Consider the following 17,270-nt stretch of genomic DNA (forward strand, 5'->3'; position numbering starts at 1 on the left):
ATAAATTGCCAGTATCCACTCAATCTTCATCCTGCAACAATTCACAGACCTGCAGTAGCAGCTGTCTTGCTAATCTGGCACTGTGCCTTCTAGATTGAAGCTCTCTCTGGGCCTTGGCTCAGGTGAGCCAGGTGGGCTACAGGACAGGGAACTGCAGCTGGAGACTGGGCAGAAAAATGAAGGACTTCGGAAACTAAGCCTTGGTTTGTCTGGAGCTCAGTTTCCTTCTGGTGGTCAGACCTCATTGCCTTTTGAACATCTGGCTGGGCTAAGCTCGCATCCATCTGAGACTCGGGTGACGCTGAGAGCTCCTGGCTAGAAGTAACAGAACCTGGGCTCACAACACACATTTTGAGAAGAGGGGAAACTGGATTGCTGGATGATTCATTTTTCTATCTTTTGTCCCATTTTGACTCATTTCATTTATTTTGTAGCTGTGCAGTCAGGAGGAGGAGGCCTGGTATTTGTGTGCAGGGCGTGTTGAGATTCAGGTGACTGACCATTTGCATATCACATTTCATCTGGTTGGTGCTCTTCCCCATGGAAGGTGGTGGCAAGGCAGAACTGGCTTCATGCCATCCCTTGTTCACAGGTCAGGATGGTCATGCTAAAATAAGAACGCAGGCAAGAAGCAAAGGTGGCCAAGAAAAGTGACGCTCATCTGGTTTGACTTGCTATCTGACTCTCGTTCCATTTCCTTGAGTTGTTCATTTGTGCTGCCAGTTCGACTATTAGCAGAGAAGAGGCCAGCCAGCGGTAAAGAGGAGCAGAGGTTTGTGTAACCCCAGCAGCCACATTGTGTGTGTGAGGGTGGGGGAGAAAGGGTCTCACCCCAAATCTCAAGTGATGGAAGGATTTTTATCAGAGAAGCACCTCTGCAGTCCTAAATAGCTATTTTTGGGGTGTGGGTGGGGGGTTGCCAGGAAAAAAAATGGGAGAAAAGTCTGCCTCACAAGGAGAGAATTGTCAAAAATTATTCCGTTTGCACATGCAGAAATGATTGGAAGGATCCAATCTCATCTGAATGAAACATGCCAAGAATAAACTTCTAATGTGATTGTCTTATATTCTAATAGCCACCTATGGCCACCAACTGTGGACAGCTAAATCCACGGATTAGGGCCTCATGAAGAGTATGTCTGAATACGCCCCTCAAAGAGTTTTGTGATCAGCTAATGCTAACCAGGTAGTGGTCCAAAGAGGTACACTTGGTCCCCACCAGAGCCAGGGCTCCCCAGGGAGATCAGGGCCCTGATGGAACTCAAGCAATTCTGCAGGGCCTGCAAACGGTCAGCCATCTAAGCTGTTCCACCAAGCTTATGGTTGAGGCCAGAGGAACTCACATCAAGATAACATCTGATCAGGGCCTCTTTCATCCCTCCTTTCCCCCCTCTTCCCCTCTTATGGGGCCAGCAGTTCAAATTTTAACTTATTTTATATTTATTAATTGTATTTTAAATATTTTACTACTATTGAAGTTGTATGTTTTGTTTTTTATATCAATTGCCTTATTAATGCCTGTGTTGTTCACCACCCAAGGTACAGACATCACATAATACAATTATTTATTTATTTTATTTAATAAATAGGTTTTTCAGCATACCAATTTTCAAATGAGTTGGGCCACAGGGTCAAATTCTATGTGCCCCTATAGAAACTGTCCCACCTCTCTATTTTCTCATCCACAGTTACTGCAAAGGACAAAAGAACTGCCCCCCCCCCCAAGTGGGAGTAAAGGTGAATGGCAGCTTTTCTGCGTCTTGTCTCCAACGATGATTGGCTGGCGGGGTTTCCTGCTCGTCTCGCGCAAGGATCTGGCCGGAAGGGGGAAATGCAATTGCCCAGGAAATCAGTGGACTCCAAGAAAAACATGAATATGTGTTGCCTGTGTGGTAAGCGAGTGGTAATCTTTCTTTTTAAAAGATTGTTTGGAAGGAAAGAGATTTCAGTATACCAACAACAGAATTGTACTGTCCCCCCTGAGACACCCCTGAACCAGCAATGCCTTTGGCTCAGCAGTTCCTTTAGGCCAGGGGTAGTCAAAGTGCGGCCCTCCAGATGTACGTGGACTACAATTCCCATGAGCCCCTGCCAACACTGGCAGGGGCTCATGGGAATTGTAGTCCACGGACATCTGGAGAGCCACAGTTTGACTACCCCTGCTCTAGACACACCTCTTACAAGCAGGACATTATCAGTGGGCTCCATCTTTGCTGCTGGGCTTTCCTTACCAGACAGGGATCCACCGGTCTTTCCCTGAGTCTGCCTGATCTTAGTATGAAGTCCTGATTTGAACTGATGGGAAAGCTCCAAGACTTGCTTCTCCTTGAAGGAAAGAAGAGTTTATGGTTCATGGCGAGAAAGAAACCTGACTTTGCGAATATTCCTGGATGTCTTGTAATTAACAATGCTGAATTGTGCTCTCTCCCTTGTGATCTGGACTCAAGAAGAAACTATTTAGTGTTTCTATAATGAAGGAAATGCCATATAATAGCAGCGCCTGCAAGAAACCACAGGAAATACCTGAGAATCTAATGCAGCAGGGAGTACCTTTGCTTTGTAGTTCACTATTTAACTTCTCCTTTGAGTGGATCACAAAGCCAGATACCAAGATGTTCATAACAGTGAACGGGCCCTGTAGCATTCTTCTTGCACTATGAAATCAGAATGGCAGGAAGTCATGCTATTGCAGATGCTCCAGGCATCATAAACCCAAGCTTTAAGTGTACACAGACCAAAATGGCAGACCTTATACATGCATGAAGGTGCCTTCTACTGACTCTGACCCTGTTTCTATCAAGATCAGTATTGTCTACTCCAGCAGGCAGTAGTTCTTCAAAGTCTCAAGGAAAGATCTTGAGATCTTTCATGTGACCCATCTTATCCTTTTAAGAACAGCTGTTTTTTTTGTACCCTGCTTTTTTTTTTTTACTATCCGAAGGAGCCTCAAAGTGGCTTACAATTGCCCACCATTCCTCTCCCCACATCAGACATTCTGTGTGGTGGATGTGGCTGAGAGAGCTCGGAGAGAACTGTGACTGGCCCATGGTCACTCAGTTGGCTGGGAGGAAGAGTGAGGAATCACACTCGGTTCTCCAGATTAGAGGCCACTGTTTTTAATGATTACACCAAGCCCTACACCTGCCAATCCCTGCCTTTACCCTTCTGTCTGTTCCTTGAGCTACCACTTCCACCTAGGCTCCAGGGCTATACAGGTATGAGATTTTTTTTCTTTCTTTCAAGTGCTGGCTACCCTACTTTCCAAGTTCATTGAAAATGATGGGGAGTTGTTTCTTCTAACCAGGAAGGAGATTGGATTATACATTCTATTTGGGAATGGCAGAGAAATAAGAGAAGCTGTCACGACAGACTATGAGTTTTGCAATTTGACATATCTGCAACAGTACAAAGTATTAGTTTGCTGATGAAGAAATTATGAGGAAATATAATATGCACTTAGATGGCTAATGGATTAACCGTGTTGATTTTGCAGGCATGCCTAAAGTAATTGGATGTTGAATCATGCCTTTCAGGTAACAGCAATTCTTACCTGTTCCCTCCAAGCTTAGACCCACCGCTCTTCATGAGCTGTGGCAGTCTTCCTCCAGGTTGGCTCAATACATATCTTAGGTCAGAGGATTCGGGCCACATAACTGAATATTTGTGTTTCCTGTTAGAAGGAAGGTAATGTTAGGTCGAAACACAAATCCATAGGCTCAAGAATATGGGGCTGGTATTTGTTGTAATTTTTAATTTAATTGAGGGTCATCTTGGTATAGTAGTTAAAGAGCAGTGGACTCTAATCTGGAGAACAGAGTTTGATTCCCCACACCTCCTCCTCATGCAGCCAGCTGGGTGACCTTGGGCCAGTCACAGTTCTCCTAGAAGTGTTCTTGCAGAGCAGTTCTGTTAGAGCTCTCTCAGTCTGACCTACCTCACAGGGTGTCTGTTGTGGGGAGAGGAAGGGAACGGTGTCTGTATACTGCTTAGGGACTACTTCAGGTAGTGAAAATGATATATAAAAACCCAAGAAAGAAAGAATGAAAGAAAGTTCCACAGAATAAAATATATTTGGGTTAAGAGCAATGCATCTAATATCTGTGCAGGAATACTGCAAAGGTAATCAGGTGTAGGTCATGGGAAACCTGACCTTTAAAACTGTGCTTTGAGGAGTGTGAGGTTTAAAAAGAAAATAAAAGTAGACAATAAAGGTAAACAGCAACATGACCTTGAAGAGGTGTATGCATCGAGATAAGAACAATGAAGGCTTTGTTCTGCTTTTTCATTAGTGATGGGAGATCTTGACGGAGCACAACAATGCAAGGCACAGATGATGGCAGTTGGTAAGGATTTGTGAGGTCAGCAAACCAAAGGGCTTTCACATGGAGGGAAAAAGATTAACAGCGCAAAGTGATAAGAGACATGATCAGCTTGTAGATGAACAGGCAGAATTTCACAAACACTTTTTGGTGGTCAGCCCGCCTGATGCATTGTCAATTCAGTTGGTGTGCTATGTAATTATTTGAACAAAATCTCTGTCACAGAAACTGTGGAAGAGGATTCTTGCTATGTCTATGATCATGGCTGCAAGTCTGTGAATGATTATCAGCTGTGGACTCACCGAAGAATATTAGACACAGTTCCCTCTGCTGCTGCACCTGCCTGCGTAGGCATCTATCTTGTCATGCAGTCTGCATCAGTTATTGGGGTGGGGGGAATGCGACAAGCTGCATCATTAGAACTGACACCATGTTTATCTCATTGCATGAAAAATTGCTTTACAACTGATCCCATATTATTTCTTTACTTCCTGTACTTACTTGTTAATATAAATTGCCATTCATTCTACGGGGCATTTGGACATTGTAAGGATGTTCCATCAATGCTGTCCAGGGGATCATATTCTGAGAACTTCTGAACTGCAGAATTTGAAATCTAGAACTTCACTTGGAACATTCAGATACCAGAAACACAAGGAGTTCTCCTAAACATTTAAAAGGGGCTGGCTAACTGCTGCCTCAGTCCAGTTGAATGGAAATGGATGTTTCTGTATCCATGATTGAGGAATTTCTATTTTCTGCCAGGAAGAGTCATTGATAAGGAAAGAGGACTCCCAGAACACATAAAGGAAGTCACTGTGACCTGGAGCACCGAGCATCCAGCAGGGAAGATTACCTTGAGACACAGCATGGTGCAGTGGTTAAGAGCAACAGCCTGCAATCTGGAGAACCAGGTTTGATTCCCCTCTTTTCTCCACATGCAGCCAGCTGGGTGACCTTGGGCCAGTCACAGTTCTCTCTGTACTCCCTCACCTTCACCTACTTCACAGGGTGTCTGTTATGGGGAGAGGAAGCATAGGTGATTGTAGGACACTTTGAGGCTCCTTCGGGCAGTAAAAAGCAGGGTACAAAAAACAGCTCTTCTACTTCTCTGTAATATACTTTTTATTTCAACCTTAAAAAGCCTAAACAAATAGCTATCTGCAAAGTGCAACATACCCTTCTGAAAGGAGGCTGTGCTCTAGCCTCGCTTATTGTTTCTGCTCCACATCATTTAAAGATTCCATCATTTTGTTCCTTTTGAACCCAGAGAAATTGCTTGCTAGACACCAGGAGATGTCTGGTTTCTATGTCAACAGAACCGGTATTTCTGTGCCGTAAAAGAAATAGAAAGGGAGAGCACTCTCCTCCAGATGGCATTTGTTGGCTAAAGAATTCCACCAGTCCCTGTGCTCTTGGTTCTTGCAAGTCCACTTTATTAGACCAAGGGCAGCTTCAGCTGTCAGAAAGAGCAGTCTCCATCCTCATGCACTGACCTAAACTGACATTCAGAATAAGGAGCTACAGCCCCTTCCATCTAGCTCCCTGCAGCTGTTGAGGAGTGCAGAAAGTAGCATAGGAATAAAAGAGGGCGTTCTGATCTATTTTACAAAGAGATCGCATCTCTGGCAGGGATCTAACAATCTCCAAGTTTTCATTTCTAGAACATTTTGATCCTGCAAGGAGCACTACAGTCCTGACCCTGTTATTTTTTTTTTCTAACTGTACAAAGCAGATCCCTTTCAATCGTTCAAGAAACTTGCGCTTTGCACCTTATTGACGTGTGGCTGAATTGAACATGTAGCTCCAGGTTTCAGTTAAACAATATGCAGTGGTTAGCACTCATGCACTGACACCTTATTTTGTCATTTTCCCTGCTTCCAGTCGTGTCTGAAGGGTTGTGTCCAGATTTTGGAACAGTACCTTTTGCAAAGGTGCCTCTGGGCATCAGAACATTAATGCTTGTGGATAAAAGCACCATGCAGCCGCTAAGGACCATTTTTAATGATTGATAAGGAGCACCTCACAGCTCCTCACAGCACCTCTGAAAACCCTGAAGTTTCAAGAAAAGGCTAGAGTTGATAAATGTTTATCCACAGACAATTATAACTGTGACATGACTGTGAATTACAGATCTGGAGATGAAAAGTCCATCAAAACTATTAAAGTGACGTTGAAGATGATTCTCGTGTTTTCTTCATCAGAAATTAAATGTAGGAAGCATATTTCTCCTCCCTTTACCATTCACAGAGCCAGTGTGGTGTAGTAGCTAGTGGATACCTAGGGCATTTCCACACATCAGATAAAATAGCATTATGCCAGCTGAATGGAGTAGCGCTAAAAATTATCGTGCCTCCAAACACCTCCTCACCCTTTTTGCTGTGTTTTCATCTGCTGCCTTTTCGCGCTGCTCACCCTCCACAAGTGATGCTGGAAATGATGGAACCGAGTAATGTGCTTTACACGTGACTCTCATCCACCTGTCAATCAAACCAGGCAGCCAATCCCCTTTCTCCATGCTTTAAAGGTCTTGTGATGCCCGCTATTTAAAAAAAAATCATAGTTCGCTGTTTAAATGCCTATGCATATAACTTTTAAAAATTAATCTCATTCCTGATTTTGGTGGAAGGGGGAAACTTCAGAGAGGCATGCTTTGTGTTACAACTTTGGGGGGGGGGAATTATTTCTGGCATTGCCTGCACGCTTGTCTGCCTATTCATTGTTCCAGAATGTTAGCCATTTTAAAAAAGACATTCCCATCCCGGGAACAAGGGAAAGTGAGGCAGCCACCTTTAGTGCGTTTTAGCCTCCATACCTTCCCTCTGCTGGTTGCTCTCGAGTAGCTAGCACTAAATAGGTTTGGGAATCCACTTTATGCGATTCCCCAACTAGCACTTTAAAATGGAGGATGTAGCAAGCCCAGACGCTGGATGTTGACAACGTCTTATGGAGGGTCTGGAATATAACGACTACTAAGGTAAGCATTTCACTACATTTAAAGGGTGTGGAAATGCCCCTAGGTTTGGATCCTCATTCTGCCATGCAAGATTGAAGGGTGTGTGACATTGGGCCAGATACACACTCTCAACTAACCTACCACCCAGGGCTGTTGAGAAGACAAAATGGAGGAGGATAATTTAAGCATCTTTGGGCCCCTTCTGGAGAGAAAGAAGAAGAAAATTTGCCATCAAGTCACAGCTCAACTCCTTAAGGTTTTCATGGCAAGATATGTTCAGAGGTGGTTTACGTTTGCTGGCCTCTGCGTATCTACCCTAGACCTCTTTAGTTGTGTCCTACCTAAGGACTAAGCAGAGCTTCTGGGATCTGATGAGATCAGACTAACAAAATTCTAGAGCAAAATTTGAGTCCAGTGTCACCTTTAAGACCAACCAAGGTTTATTCTGCGTATAGGCTTTCATGTACATGGTCTTACTGATTACCTTAATCAAATCTTATAAATATTTATTGCTCAGTTACTTATGCATCTTGACCCTAATTAGCGCTTCCTGGCAACACCCCCCCCCCCCACTAAACTTAATTGTTGGTGACTTCTGGTTTTAGTGTATCTGAAGGCGTGTGCATGCACATAAAAGCTTAGAGTAAATGTTTGTTGGTCTTAAAGATGCTACTGAACTCAAACTTTTTGCTGCTGCTTTGGACCATGGCTATCCATCTGAATAAATAAATTATATTTACTCTGGATTCATATCTCTCCATGAGATACACCAATACTATTTTTTTAAAAAAATAAGGATGTCCTTATACTTGAATATTACTCCAAAGAACGATAATCAGTGGTAGATGTTATAAGCTCTCCTGTCTGAGCCATTAGGATGAAAGCATATCCACGAATTCCTTAAATTTACCACAGTAGCATTACAAATGTGACATGGCTCATTTACATTGATGTTTGTATTTAATTTGTTTAGTACCTTCTTGGCTGCCCAATGAACTGATTATTCAGTACTGAAATGTGGAGGAGTCTGTGGTGTATAACCATTTTCCCCCTCCCCCATGAAAACAATACATTTGGGAAATGAAAGAAATACAGCCCTAATTACTATGGTTCAATGTATAATCTTCAGCACAGGTTAAAGATCACTTGATAAGTCTGGTTTGAAGTCCGGTAACTTGTGCTGACAAATGATAAAGTTGTTTTTGGTAAAGATATCACAATTTGGTTACGAGGGCTGCTGTGTTACTTCCCAAATTACTTCAGTGATCAAAAATATAAATATTAGCTCCTTGCCAAAACCCATAGCAAATTTCTCAGATATAATAGATAAGCTTGAGCACTGTTTTCACTTATACTTAAGTGAAGTTTCTTTGTAGTTAACTATATGCAACAATTAAAATCATTTAATAATTTATTGTTTCCCAAAAAGTTAAGACCATCCCATAATCTTTTCCAGTTTTTGAAGAAGAAGAATTGGTACTTATATGCCACTTTTCTCTACCTGAAGGAGGCTCAAAGCGGCTTACAGTCGCCTTCCCATTCCTCTCCCAACAATAGACACCCTGTGTGGTAGGTGAGGCTGAGAGAGCCTTGATATCACTGCTCGGTCAGAACAGCTTTATCAGTGACTTTTCAACCAATGTCCCACGTCTCTAACAAAACTGACACATTGTTCTTTAAATGCCTGCACACCTTGTGTGTGTATGTGTGTGTGTGTGTGTGGATTTTAGTGAGGTGTGGATTTTAGTGAGGTATGGCTAGCTAGATCAGCGGTCCAGAAGCTTACGCTCGCTGCAGACCGCTGCGGTGTAGTGGGGGGAGAGGGTGGCCCGGGGGCCCACGTACGCGCGGCAGCCCCAGGGCAAACGCGCTTGCGTGGACTGCCGCGCATGCGCGTTTCCGCCCAGCAGGGGCGCATGCGCAGCAGTCCGCGCATGCGCGTTTGCGCCGCCGCCATGCTGGCGGCCACGGCTCCCCCTCCAGGCCGCGAGCAAACCGGCCGCTAAAGCGCTTCCTTAAAGCGCTAAAGCTAAAGCGCTAAAGCGGCCGATTAGCTTGCGGCTCGGCAAGCTTCTCTTCCCTCCCCTCCCGAAATAAGAAGCTTGCCGGGCCGTGAGCTTCTCGCTTCAGGGGGGGGAGGGAAGAAGGAGCCGCGGCCCAGCGCCAAGGCCTTCACGGCCCGGCATCGGGCCGCGGCCTGCGGGTTGGGGACCACTGAGCTAGATAACCTCTTTAAAGTGGCTACAGAACTCAAAAACTTGTGCTAGAATGAAACCTTGCACTCTTGTTAATTTCTGTTGCAACCTGGTCTTTCACAATATGGTCACCTTGAAAGGCAGGTATGTGTCTGCAAGGGTTGCCAGGTTCAGGTAGAAAATACCTGGAGATTTTTGGGGTGGAGCTTGGGGAGGGTGGGGTTTGGGCAGGGAGGAGCTTCAACAGGGAATAATATAAAGTCTATCTTTCAAAGGAGCTATTTTTCCTCCTAAGTTAACTGATCTCTGTCACCTGGAGGTTAGTTGTAAAGCAAGGACATCTCCAGCCACCACCAGGAGATTGGCAACCCAAGTGTATGTCAGAACCATTTACATCTATTTGAAATGCATTTTCCATGTCAAACACTCATTTAATGAAGAGAAAAAACTGAGACATTATTTTAGCTTACCATTTGGGTTTTTCTTTCATACATTTCTTTATTTAAACAATAAAACACATTTATCTGATAATCTGATGAACAAATATTCATTGAATGCCTGTACAGGTACAGAATTTCTATTTTTGGCTATTTTTAGTTCAAGCTAAAATTAAGGAAGAAATTTTGAAACATCTTTAATTTTACCTGTTAATTCTCAAAGTGAAATATGCTGAGGCAGCTATATTAAAATCTAAGATCCTGCACGTTGGATAATGCACTTTCAATGCACGAGCAAAAATTGGATAATGCGCTTTTAATGCACTTTAGAAGTGGATTTCCTATTTCGCACTAGAAGATCCTGGGGCAAAAGCACATTAAAAGCGCATTATCCAATTTTTGCTCATGCATTGAAAGTGCTTTATCCAGGAGAGGAGAGGGGAAAAACTGCTTTTGCTGAAGTAAGGAAAAAAAGCCTTTTATCCTCACACCACTAAACTAAGGATTCTGTGAGGAAAACGTGGTTGGATGAAGACAGAATTGGTCTGCTGGCTTGCCATAGCAAAAACTCAAGGTGATATGCTGAAATAAAGTTGTGGGTATGTGACCAGCCCAAAGCGAAACCATTCCAAAAGGCTCCTGGCTGGCCTCCAAAGGGATTGCTCTGAGTTTCCTGTAGTACAAAGAGAATGTACTCTGAGCAATGGATTACTGTTGTCCACTGGAGGCTGTAGTGAGACCAGAAATGGAGGCAGTTGTCAGTGGAAACTCATTGGCAAAATATTCTGCTGCAATAAGACAGCATACTGGAATTTAAAAACTGTATAATTTACTTCCGTCACAAATAGACGTATAAATTGTGGATTGTAATCCCCCATTTCCCCCCAAGTAATCGACTGGCTTTTGAGTGTGTCTCAGACTCAGAAATGGCAAATTTGGCTTTGCTGCTAGACTCACAAACACAGAGATTTCAAGCACTGGGCTCGAGTTCTATGGCATAAGAGCTTTACGTAGCATCTTATACTGCAGGTACAACTATTCCATTCATGCTGTGTATGCTTTCATTACTTAACTTACCCTTGTAACTCAGTATCTATATAATCCTCCAAGGGGACCCGTACGGTTGGTATAATAAATTCGAGCAAGCAAGTAGAATTCCTTCTAATGATCCTTGTTGGGAGAGTATGATGTTCCCATCTGATGTTTGGGAACCGTGGAGTTAACAGATTACACAAGGCAGTTTTGCACAGCTTAGTGTAGCGGTTAAGAGCGGCAGTCTCTAATTCTGGAGATCATAGTTTGATTCCCCGCTCCTTCACATGCAGCCAGCTGGGTGACTTTGAGATTCCTGAAACATTCTTCAGGCTTCAAAAAACCCTGGAAGTGATGTTAGCAGGCCACACCTCCCTGCCATGACCTCGGAAATCACATGTCACCAGAAATGACATCACCTTGACACTCCCACTTAGTGTGACGTCATGCTCCATTCCTCCCTCCCCCGGAAATGGCCCAGTGGCCTATTCCACTGGGCTGGGAACAGGGCTGGGGCAGGCATCCGCTGCTTCACTCTTGTGAAAAGTAGGATATTAAAAAAAAAAGTTCTGCTGCTTCTTGTATCAGTTGCAACTTGGACCTTTTGGGAACATGGGAGCCTCAAAAAAAAGAAAAGAAAAAGTGTAAACACAAGCTGTTGATCAACCCCAGAAGTGTGTGCTCTCAGAGATTATCTTCCTCCACCAGGAACCACCCAGTCTCCTCAAGGCTGCTTGTTATTCTCGAGAAAAGGGCATTACGGGGTATGAATCAGCCCTCCCCTCCCTTCAAACAAACCTCTTCTGATATTCATTTTAATGTTAACATTTTATTTTCACATCATAATCTACCGGTTTAAGCTTTTCATCCTTTAGTATTGAAAGAATAGGCATCACTTGGATGCTCATCAAAATGAAGACACCTGAAACGTATAGCTCAGGGATGGGAAGCCCATGGGCAAAATTACAGGGGCGCTTTCCAGACTCATAATAATTGCAGGGTAATTAAAAAAATGTTGCTCTCTGGGCTGCAAAGGAAGTTTTGGAAATATAATTATAACATAATGTTTGTAATGTTAAAAAAATTAACATACTCACTAGCTAAATGTTCCTTGGAGCAACGGGCTGAAAGTGGAATCTCCTGATGGTGCCACCCTCCTCCACTCACTCCTACCCTGACTTCCTTCTGAGTTTCTATAATCTCTCTGCAAGATCTTGATGCCCTGGGGTCCCCAATGCCTGCTGACCCCTTTCCTGGCTCCTGCCAAGTGCTTTTAGAAAGTTTTAGCAAGAGGATACTTATGTCCAGGTAGGCTTCTGATTGGCCATTGGAGATTTGATTGCCTCTTTAAACCCACCTTCCAAAGCAGCTGTTTTCTCCAGGGGATCCTGGTGGTCTGAAGACAAAGTGCAATAGCAAGAGGTCTCCAGCAATAGCAAGAGGTCACCTGGAAGTTGACAGCCCTACAAATGGACACCCTTGAGGCTGCCCTATATTGTCAGACTACTAATCTATCAAGGTCAGTACTGCCAACTCTGATTTGCGGCAGCTGTCCAGGGTCCTAGGGAAGAGGTCTTCTGCCATGGTTCCTCCCGATCCTAGCCAAGGACTGAACCTGGGACCATCCACAGGCAAGCAGATGTTCTGCAACAGTCCCTTCCTTCAGGATGGCGCATGGTGTTGCAAAGCAGAGGGAAAGAGGCCAAGGATGCATAGGGCAACTCCCGAGAAGGCAATCTGTTTAAAAGCACTGTCAGTTAACTGGAACCAACTTCTTGCCAAAAGATAGTGAGCTTGCATTAATTAATAAATAAAAATTATCTTTACTGCCTGCCCTTTCCAGTTGGCTCATTTATATATGACCTATATCCCACTTTATTGCGCAGAAAGGATTTAGAACAGCTGATACAAGGCCACAGGAACCAGCTCATTGCAATGTTGACCAACATGATTTGTTCTTTCAAGAATTTGCTCAGTATACAATGAATTTTGCTCAGGCTACCTCCAAACTGTGAAACGTAGCTCTGTGAGTACAGGTGTTATAGGTATGTAATGGCACAGTTGCCAGCTGAGGTTAGGAAATACCTGGAGATTTTGGGGATGGAGCCTAAGGATAATGGGGCTTGGGGAGGAGGGACTTAAGCAGGGCCTAATGCCATCGCATCTACATACCAGGGTGGACATGTTCTCCAGGGGAACTGATCTCTATTGTCTGACCATCGGCTGTAATAGCTGAAAATCTCCAGGTGCTCCCTGGAGGTTGGCAACCAATAAATCGCAAGGGGGTAGTCCACCTGTGGTCCTCCAGATGTTCATGGACTACAATTCCCATGAGCCCCTGCCAGCATTTGGTGGGAGATGCTCATGGGAATTGTAGTCCATGGACATCTGGAAGACCACAGGTGGACTACCCCTGCTCTAGGGAACAAGCATCAATGAATTCAGAGAGGGCCTAAGGTTAACATAATTTGCATGCCATTTGAAAGATAGGAAGTCAGGCCTTGGCTGCTTGACCCAAAATCATTTCTGTGGTGTTGGTGTACAGCAGGGGTAGTCAAACTGCGGCCCTCCAGATGCCCATGGACTACAATTCCCAGAAGCCCCTGCCAGCATTTGCTGGCAGGGGCTTCTGGGAATTGTAGTCCATGGACATCTGGAGGGCCGCAGTTTGACTACCCCTGGTGTACAGCTTCCACTTTGAGTCCAGAAGAAAAATTCAGATTTATTTGCAATACAGCTCCAAGCCAGCTGCACAATTTTTAAAATCATAATATAAGAAAAAGCTTAATAGCAAACGAACACTTATAAATCAACTGTTTAAACAGAATTAAACGAAAAACATTATCAGGGTTAGTAGTTAGAGGACTGGTCCATGGGAATAAAATCTAAAGGTTTCGCTATGTGTGTGTGTGTGTGTGTGGGGAGGGGGGAGTGTCTTTTCCTCACACCTATTCACACTTCCCAAGGGCTTTCAGATCCCAAGGCAGGAGAAAAACAGGAGGAAAGGTTCTTTATTTACCTGGGGATACCAGACAGATCGATATTTATTGTATACAGCCCAAGGCTTTTTAGACAGCAAAATACAGAAGCAAAAACAGTATTTCTCCAGTGAGTACATGAGAACTGTAAAGATAAAATAATGCATTACAGGAAGATATTTAAAATTAATATCTCAACACGGGGGGCTCTCCAAAGAGTGCTTTAGCTCGACTCTTCCCCGCAGCCAGAGGGGGTCCCGGTGTACTTAAAGGGCGGCGCAGGTGCCACAGGCAAAGCCTCCCCCTTGCTTGCGAGGAGCAGCGGCGGAACGGGTTAAGGCTGGCTCGGCCGGGCCGCGCTGTGCGTCTGCACTAATCTGTGTGGCTCTCTTGGCCGCCTGACAAAGCCCTGCCTCCTCCCCCCCTTCGCATGAAGCAGGAGCCTTGAGCTAATGCAGAGCCCAGCCAACTGCTCCATATTTGGCCGCTCGTACCCATCGGCTGGCCGGCCGGCCCGAGAAGAGCCCAGCCGAGCCGAGCCGAGCCGCGCGGCTAGTCCGGGTCACGGCGAGGGGGAAGAGACAGTCACACACCCAAATAAGAGCGAGCGAGCAAGCGTGGTTAAAAGGCCCCTGGCGATCAGCTGGCAGGAGCCCTTGGGTGTGAGTCTGTTTTTTCTCTCCTCCTCTGCCCGCCCCTCCCCTCCCCTCCCCCCCGGACACTTTTCAGTAAGAAAAGGCGCCTCTGCTCTCGCCTCGCCCCCCGCCCAGGCAGCGATTTCCAGCTGGGAAAACACACGCAGGGCTCGGCCGGGAGGGGGGGCGCTTTCTCCGGTTGCCAGCCCTCCCCCGGCCGCCGGGAGGAGTTGTGGGGAGAGGCAGCGACGGTGGCCAGCCCGGGGGGAGGGGGACGCCTTCCTTCCATCGTGTCCTCCGCGCTCCCAAGCGTCCATTTCCCCCCCGGGGGACAGGCCTCGGTCGCCTGGAGAGCAGCCGTCTGCTCCCGGCCAGGAGGCTGGCAACCCCCCCCCACCCCGGCCGGGCGCCGCGGAAAGCCGCCTGCGCTCTCTCTCTCGGAGTCCCCGGCCTCCCTTGGGCGCCCGGGGGGGAAGGGAGCGGGGAGGGGTGGTTGCCGGCTGGGCCGCCTCGCGCTCGGCGCGCGCCACGCCGCTCCTCCCCGCCCTGCAGCCGGACGACGCGAGGCCGGAGGAGGCGCTCCAGGTGGCCTCTCCGCGTCCCCTGGGGTGGGCGCGCGAGGGTCCGTCCCGTCCCCCCCCCCGGCTGCGCGGCCGCTGGCTGCCTGTCTGGGTGCTGCTGCTGCTGCTGCGTCCTGCTGGCTGCGCGGCTGTGGGCGGTGCGGCGCGCGCGCCCTCCCTCTCTCCCTCCTCATCCCCCCCCCGCCGCCCCCCGCTCCGCTGCCTGGCTTGATAGTAGGGCGGGCCAGGCTCGCCTGCGCTGTGTAGTACGGGGCTGGGCGGCTGCCGGAGGGGTGAATGAAGCGGGGAGGAGGCGGCGGCGGCGGCGGCGGCAGAGCAGGAGGCGGAGGCGGAGGCGGTGCTGGGACTGGGATGTGCCCGCCAGCCGCCGCCGCCGCCGCTCCACTATGCGCCTCTCCTCTGGGCCCAAGCCGGCGGGAGACTCCACCGGCCGCTTCTCCGGCACGGCGGCACTGACGGGGAGGCCGGCGCCGGCACGAGAGGTAGGGCTCCGCGGCGAGGAAACAAGCCCCTGCGCCCCCCTCGCCGGCTGCCCGGCCCGTGGGCGCCCCTTCCTCTCCTCGCCGAAGTTACCTTGCTCGGGGCCGGCGGAGGCCCGCGGCCGGGCTTGCGTGGGGCGCTCGGCGCTTGCGGGTGGGGTTGTGGCTGCGCCAGGGAGCGGTGCGCCCCGGTCCGCACCCCCGGGCCAAAGCTGCGCGCAAGACGGCGGCCCTGGGCCGGGGGGCAGCGCCGGGGGGACGGGCGCGACGCGTCAGCTGTGCAAAGGCGAGCGCGGAAGGAAGGGGCTGCGAGGCAGGCGAGCGAATGGAAAGCCTGTTATATAATGCCATATTCTGTGGAGAACGAGAACCAGGCTATTTTTATTTTGTTTACCGTATGGTATGCAATAGGAACTCCTCCGAGATAACTGGGCTTCCCGGGGATTGTGGGCCTCCCCAAACCACGACCACCAGGAGAAAGGACCCGGCAAGTTGTCCTGTGATGCAGAAGCACAACAATAACAACACCCCTTGGCACAATCAGCTGTTTGTACGCAGCCGTTGTGAAAGGCTCCCTTTGCGTTTGGGGCTCTTTGGCAAATCTTGACGGTGCAAGCGATTAAACCCTTAATGACGCCTCTTATAGATTGGATGCGGTTAATGGTTGGTGACATGGGCTGGGAGATGGGCAAGGACTTCTCCTGACGTTCAGACAGGCAGTGGCTTCGGCTTCTGATGAAACCCCTTGGCGTGAGCAGCGATTTCAGATTGCATCTGTGAATGTGAATCTGTTTGTGTGGCTGGTGAGGACAGCCTAGTTTTCTTGCTCACCGGAATAGGGGTTATGAATGAGGAAGACATAACAGAGAGGGGGAGAGAGAGAGAGAGAGGCTATATTGCTGAGAGTTATTTTGAGATACTGGAAGCTTACCCTGTCAACAGGAGATAACAATTCTAATTCCTTTTTTTAAAAAAACTGGAATATTTCTACTGGATTTTTTTTTATTGACTTGATTCGGTTCGACTTGTCACCTGTAATGTAAAGAAAAAGAAGAGCGTCTCCATCTCTGTGCATGTAAGAGTGTGTGTGCCTGTGTAAACGGGATCATGTATAGACATGTCAGGGTGTAGGTTTTCAGTGTACTCCAGTCCTGATCAGTCATGTAATTAGATCGGGCTGCCATGGTAACAGACAGTGTTCATCGGCCATTCAGGTGCGCTTTTCTTGTGACTGGGGATACCTTAAATGGTGCATGTACTGCAGGGCTGGGCCAACATGTTTAGCCTTGTTTATTTGTGTATTGTGTGCTGCAGTTTGTTTGCATATGATTAGCATAATTTGCATGTCATTTGAAATGTCAGAAGTCAATCGTTAGCGGCTTGTCATTAAAGCACTTCAGTGGTGTGAATGGTACAGTTTCCACTTTGAGTCCAGAAGTTGCAGTTCTTATTTTCTATCAATTATTAGTTGATGGGATGTTTTGCTCCCACCATTTTAACCGTGGTCACATCCCCAAAGATGACAGTGAGGTTAAGCATGTTGCTCTTATTTTACTTTTTGCCCCCCTCCAGTGACTGGCAAAATTTTAAAGGGAGGAGGGGGAGCTGCCTCTTTTAGTTTATATCGCCAGTGATCAGCCGTATGGCTCAATATAAGC

The 17,270-nt window shown here is 47.0% G+C and overlaps 2 protein-coding genes across 9 annotated transcripts in view; both read left to right on the forward strand.

Moving 5' to 3' along the window:
• Positions 1-6,467, forward strand: part of LOC143845142 (uncharacterized) — a 230,754-nt gene extending 224,287 nt beyond the window's left edge. Inside the window, exons 4-7 of the mRNA XM_077353261.1 lie at positions 1,689-1,892; positions 4,290-4,343; positions 5,085-5,233; positions 6,204-6,467. Coding sequence (XP_077209376.1) covers positions 1,742-1,892; positions 4,290-4,343; positions 5,085-5,233; positions 6,204-6,278 — 429 coding nt within the window. The 5' untranslated portion in view covers positions 1,689-1,741 and the 3' untranslated portion in view covers positions 6,279-6,467. The remainder of the gene's footprint in view (positions 1-1,688; positions 1,893-4,289; positions 4,344-5,084; positions 5,234-6,203) is intronic.
• Positions 6,468-14,431: 7,964 nt separating this feature from the next.
• The window catches only part of ATXN1 (ataxin 1), a 287,654-nt gene continuing 284,815 nt past the window's right edge, over positions 14,432-17,270 (forward strand). For 7 of the 8 annotated variants that reach the window (XM_077353263.1, XM_077353262.1, XM_077353265.1 and 4 more), the window contains exon 1: positions 15,201-15,615. The gene's annotated coding sequence lies outside the window, so the exon portion shown is untranslated. Of the gene's footprint in view, positions 14,580-15,200; positions 15,616-17,270 lie in introns of those variants that run through there. The other variant, XM_077353264.1, reaches the window with a different exon arrangement.

Source organism: Paroedura picta, chromosome 9 (assembly GCF_049243985.1).
Source record: "Paroedura picta isolate Pp20150507F chromosome 9, Ppicta_v3.0, whole genome shotgun sequence".
NCBI lineage: Eukaryota > Metazoa > Chordata > Lepidosauria > Squamata > Gekkonidae > Paroedura > Paroedura picta.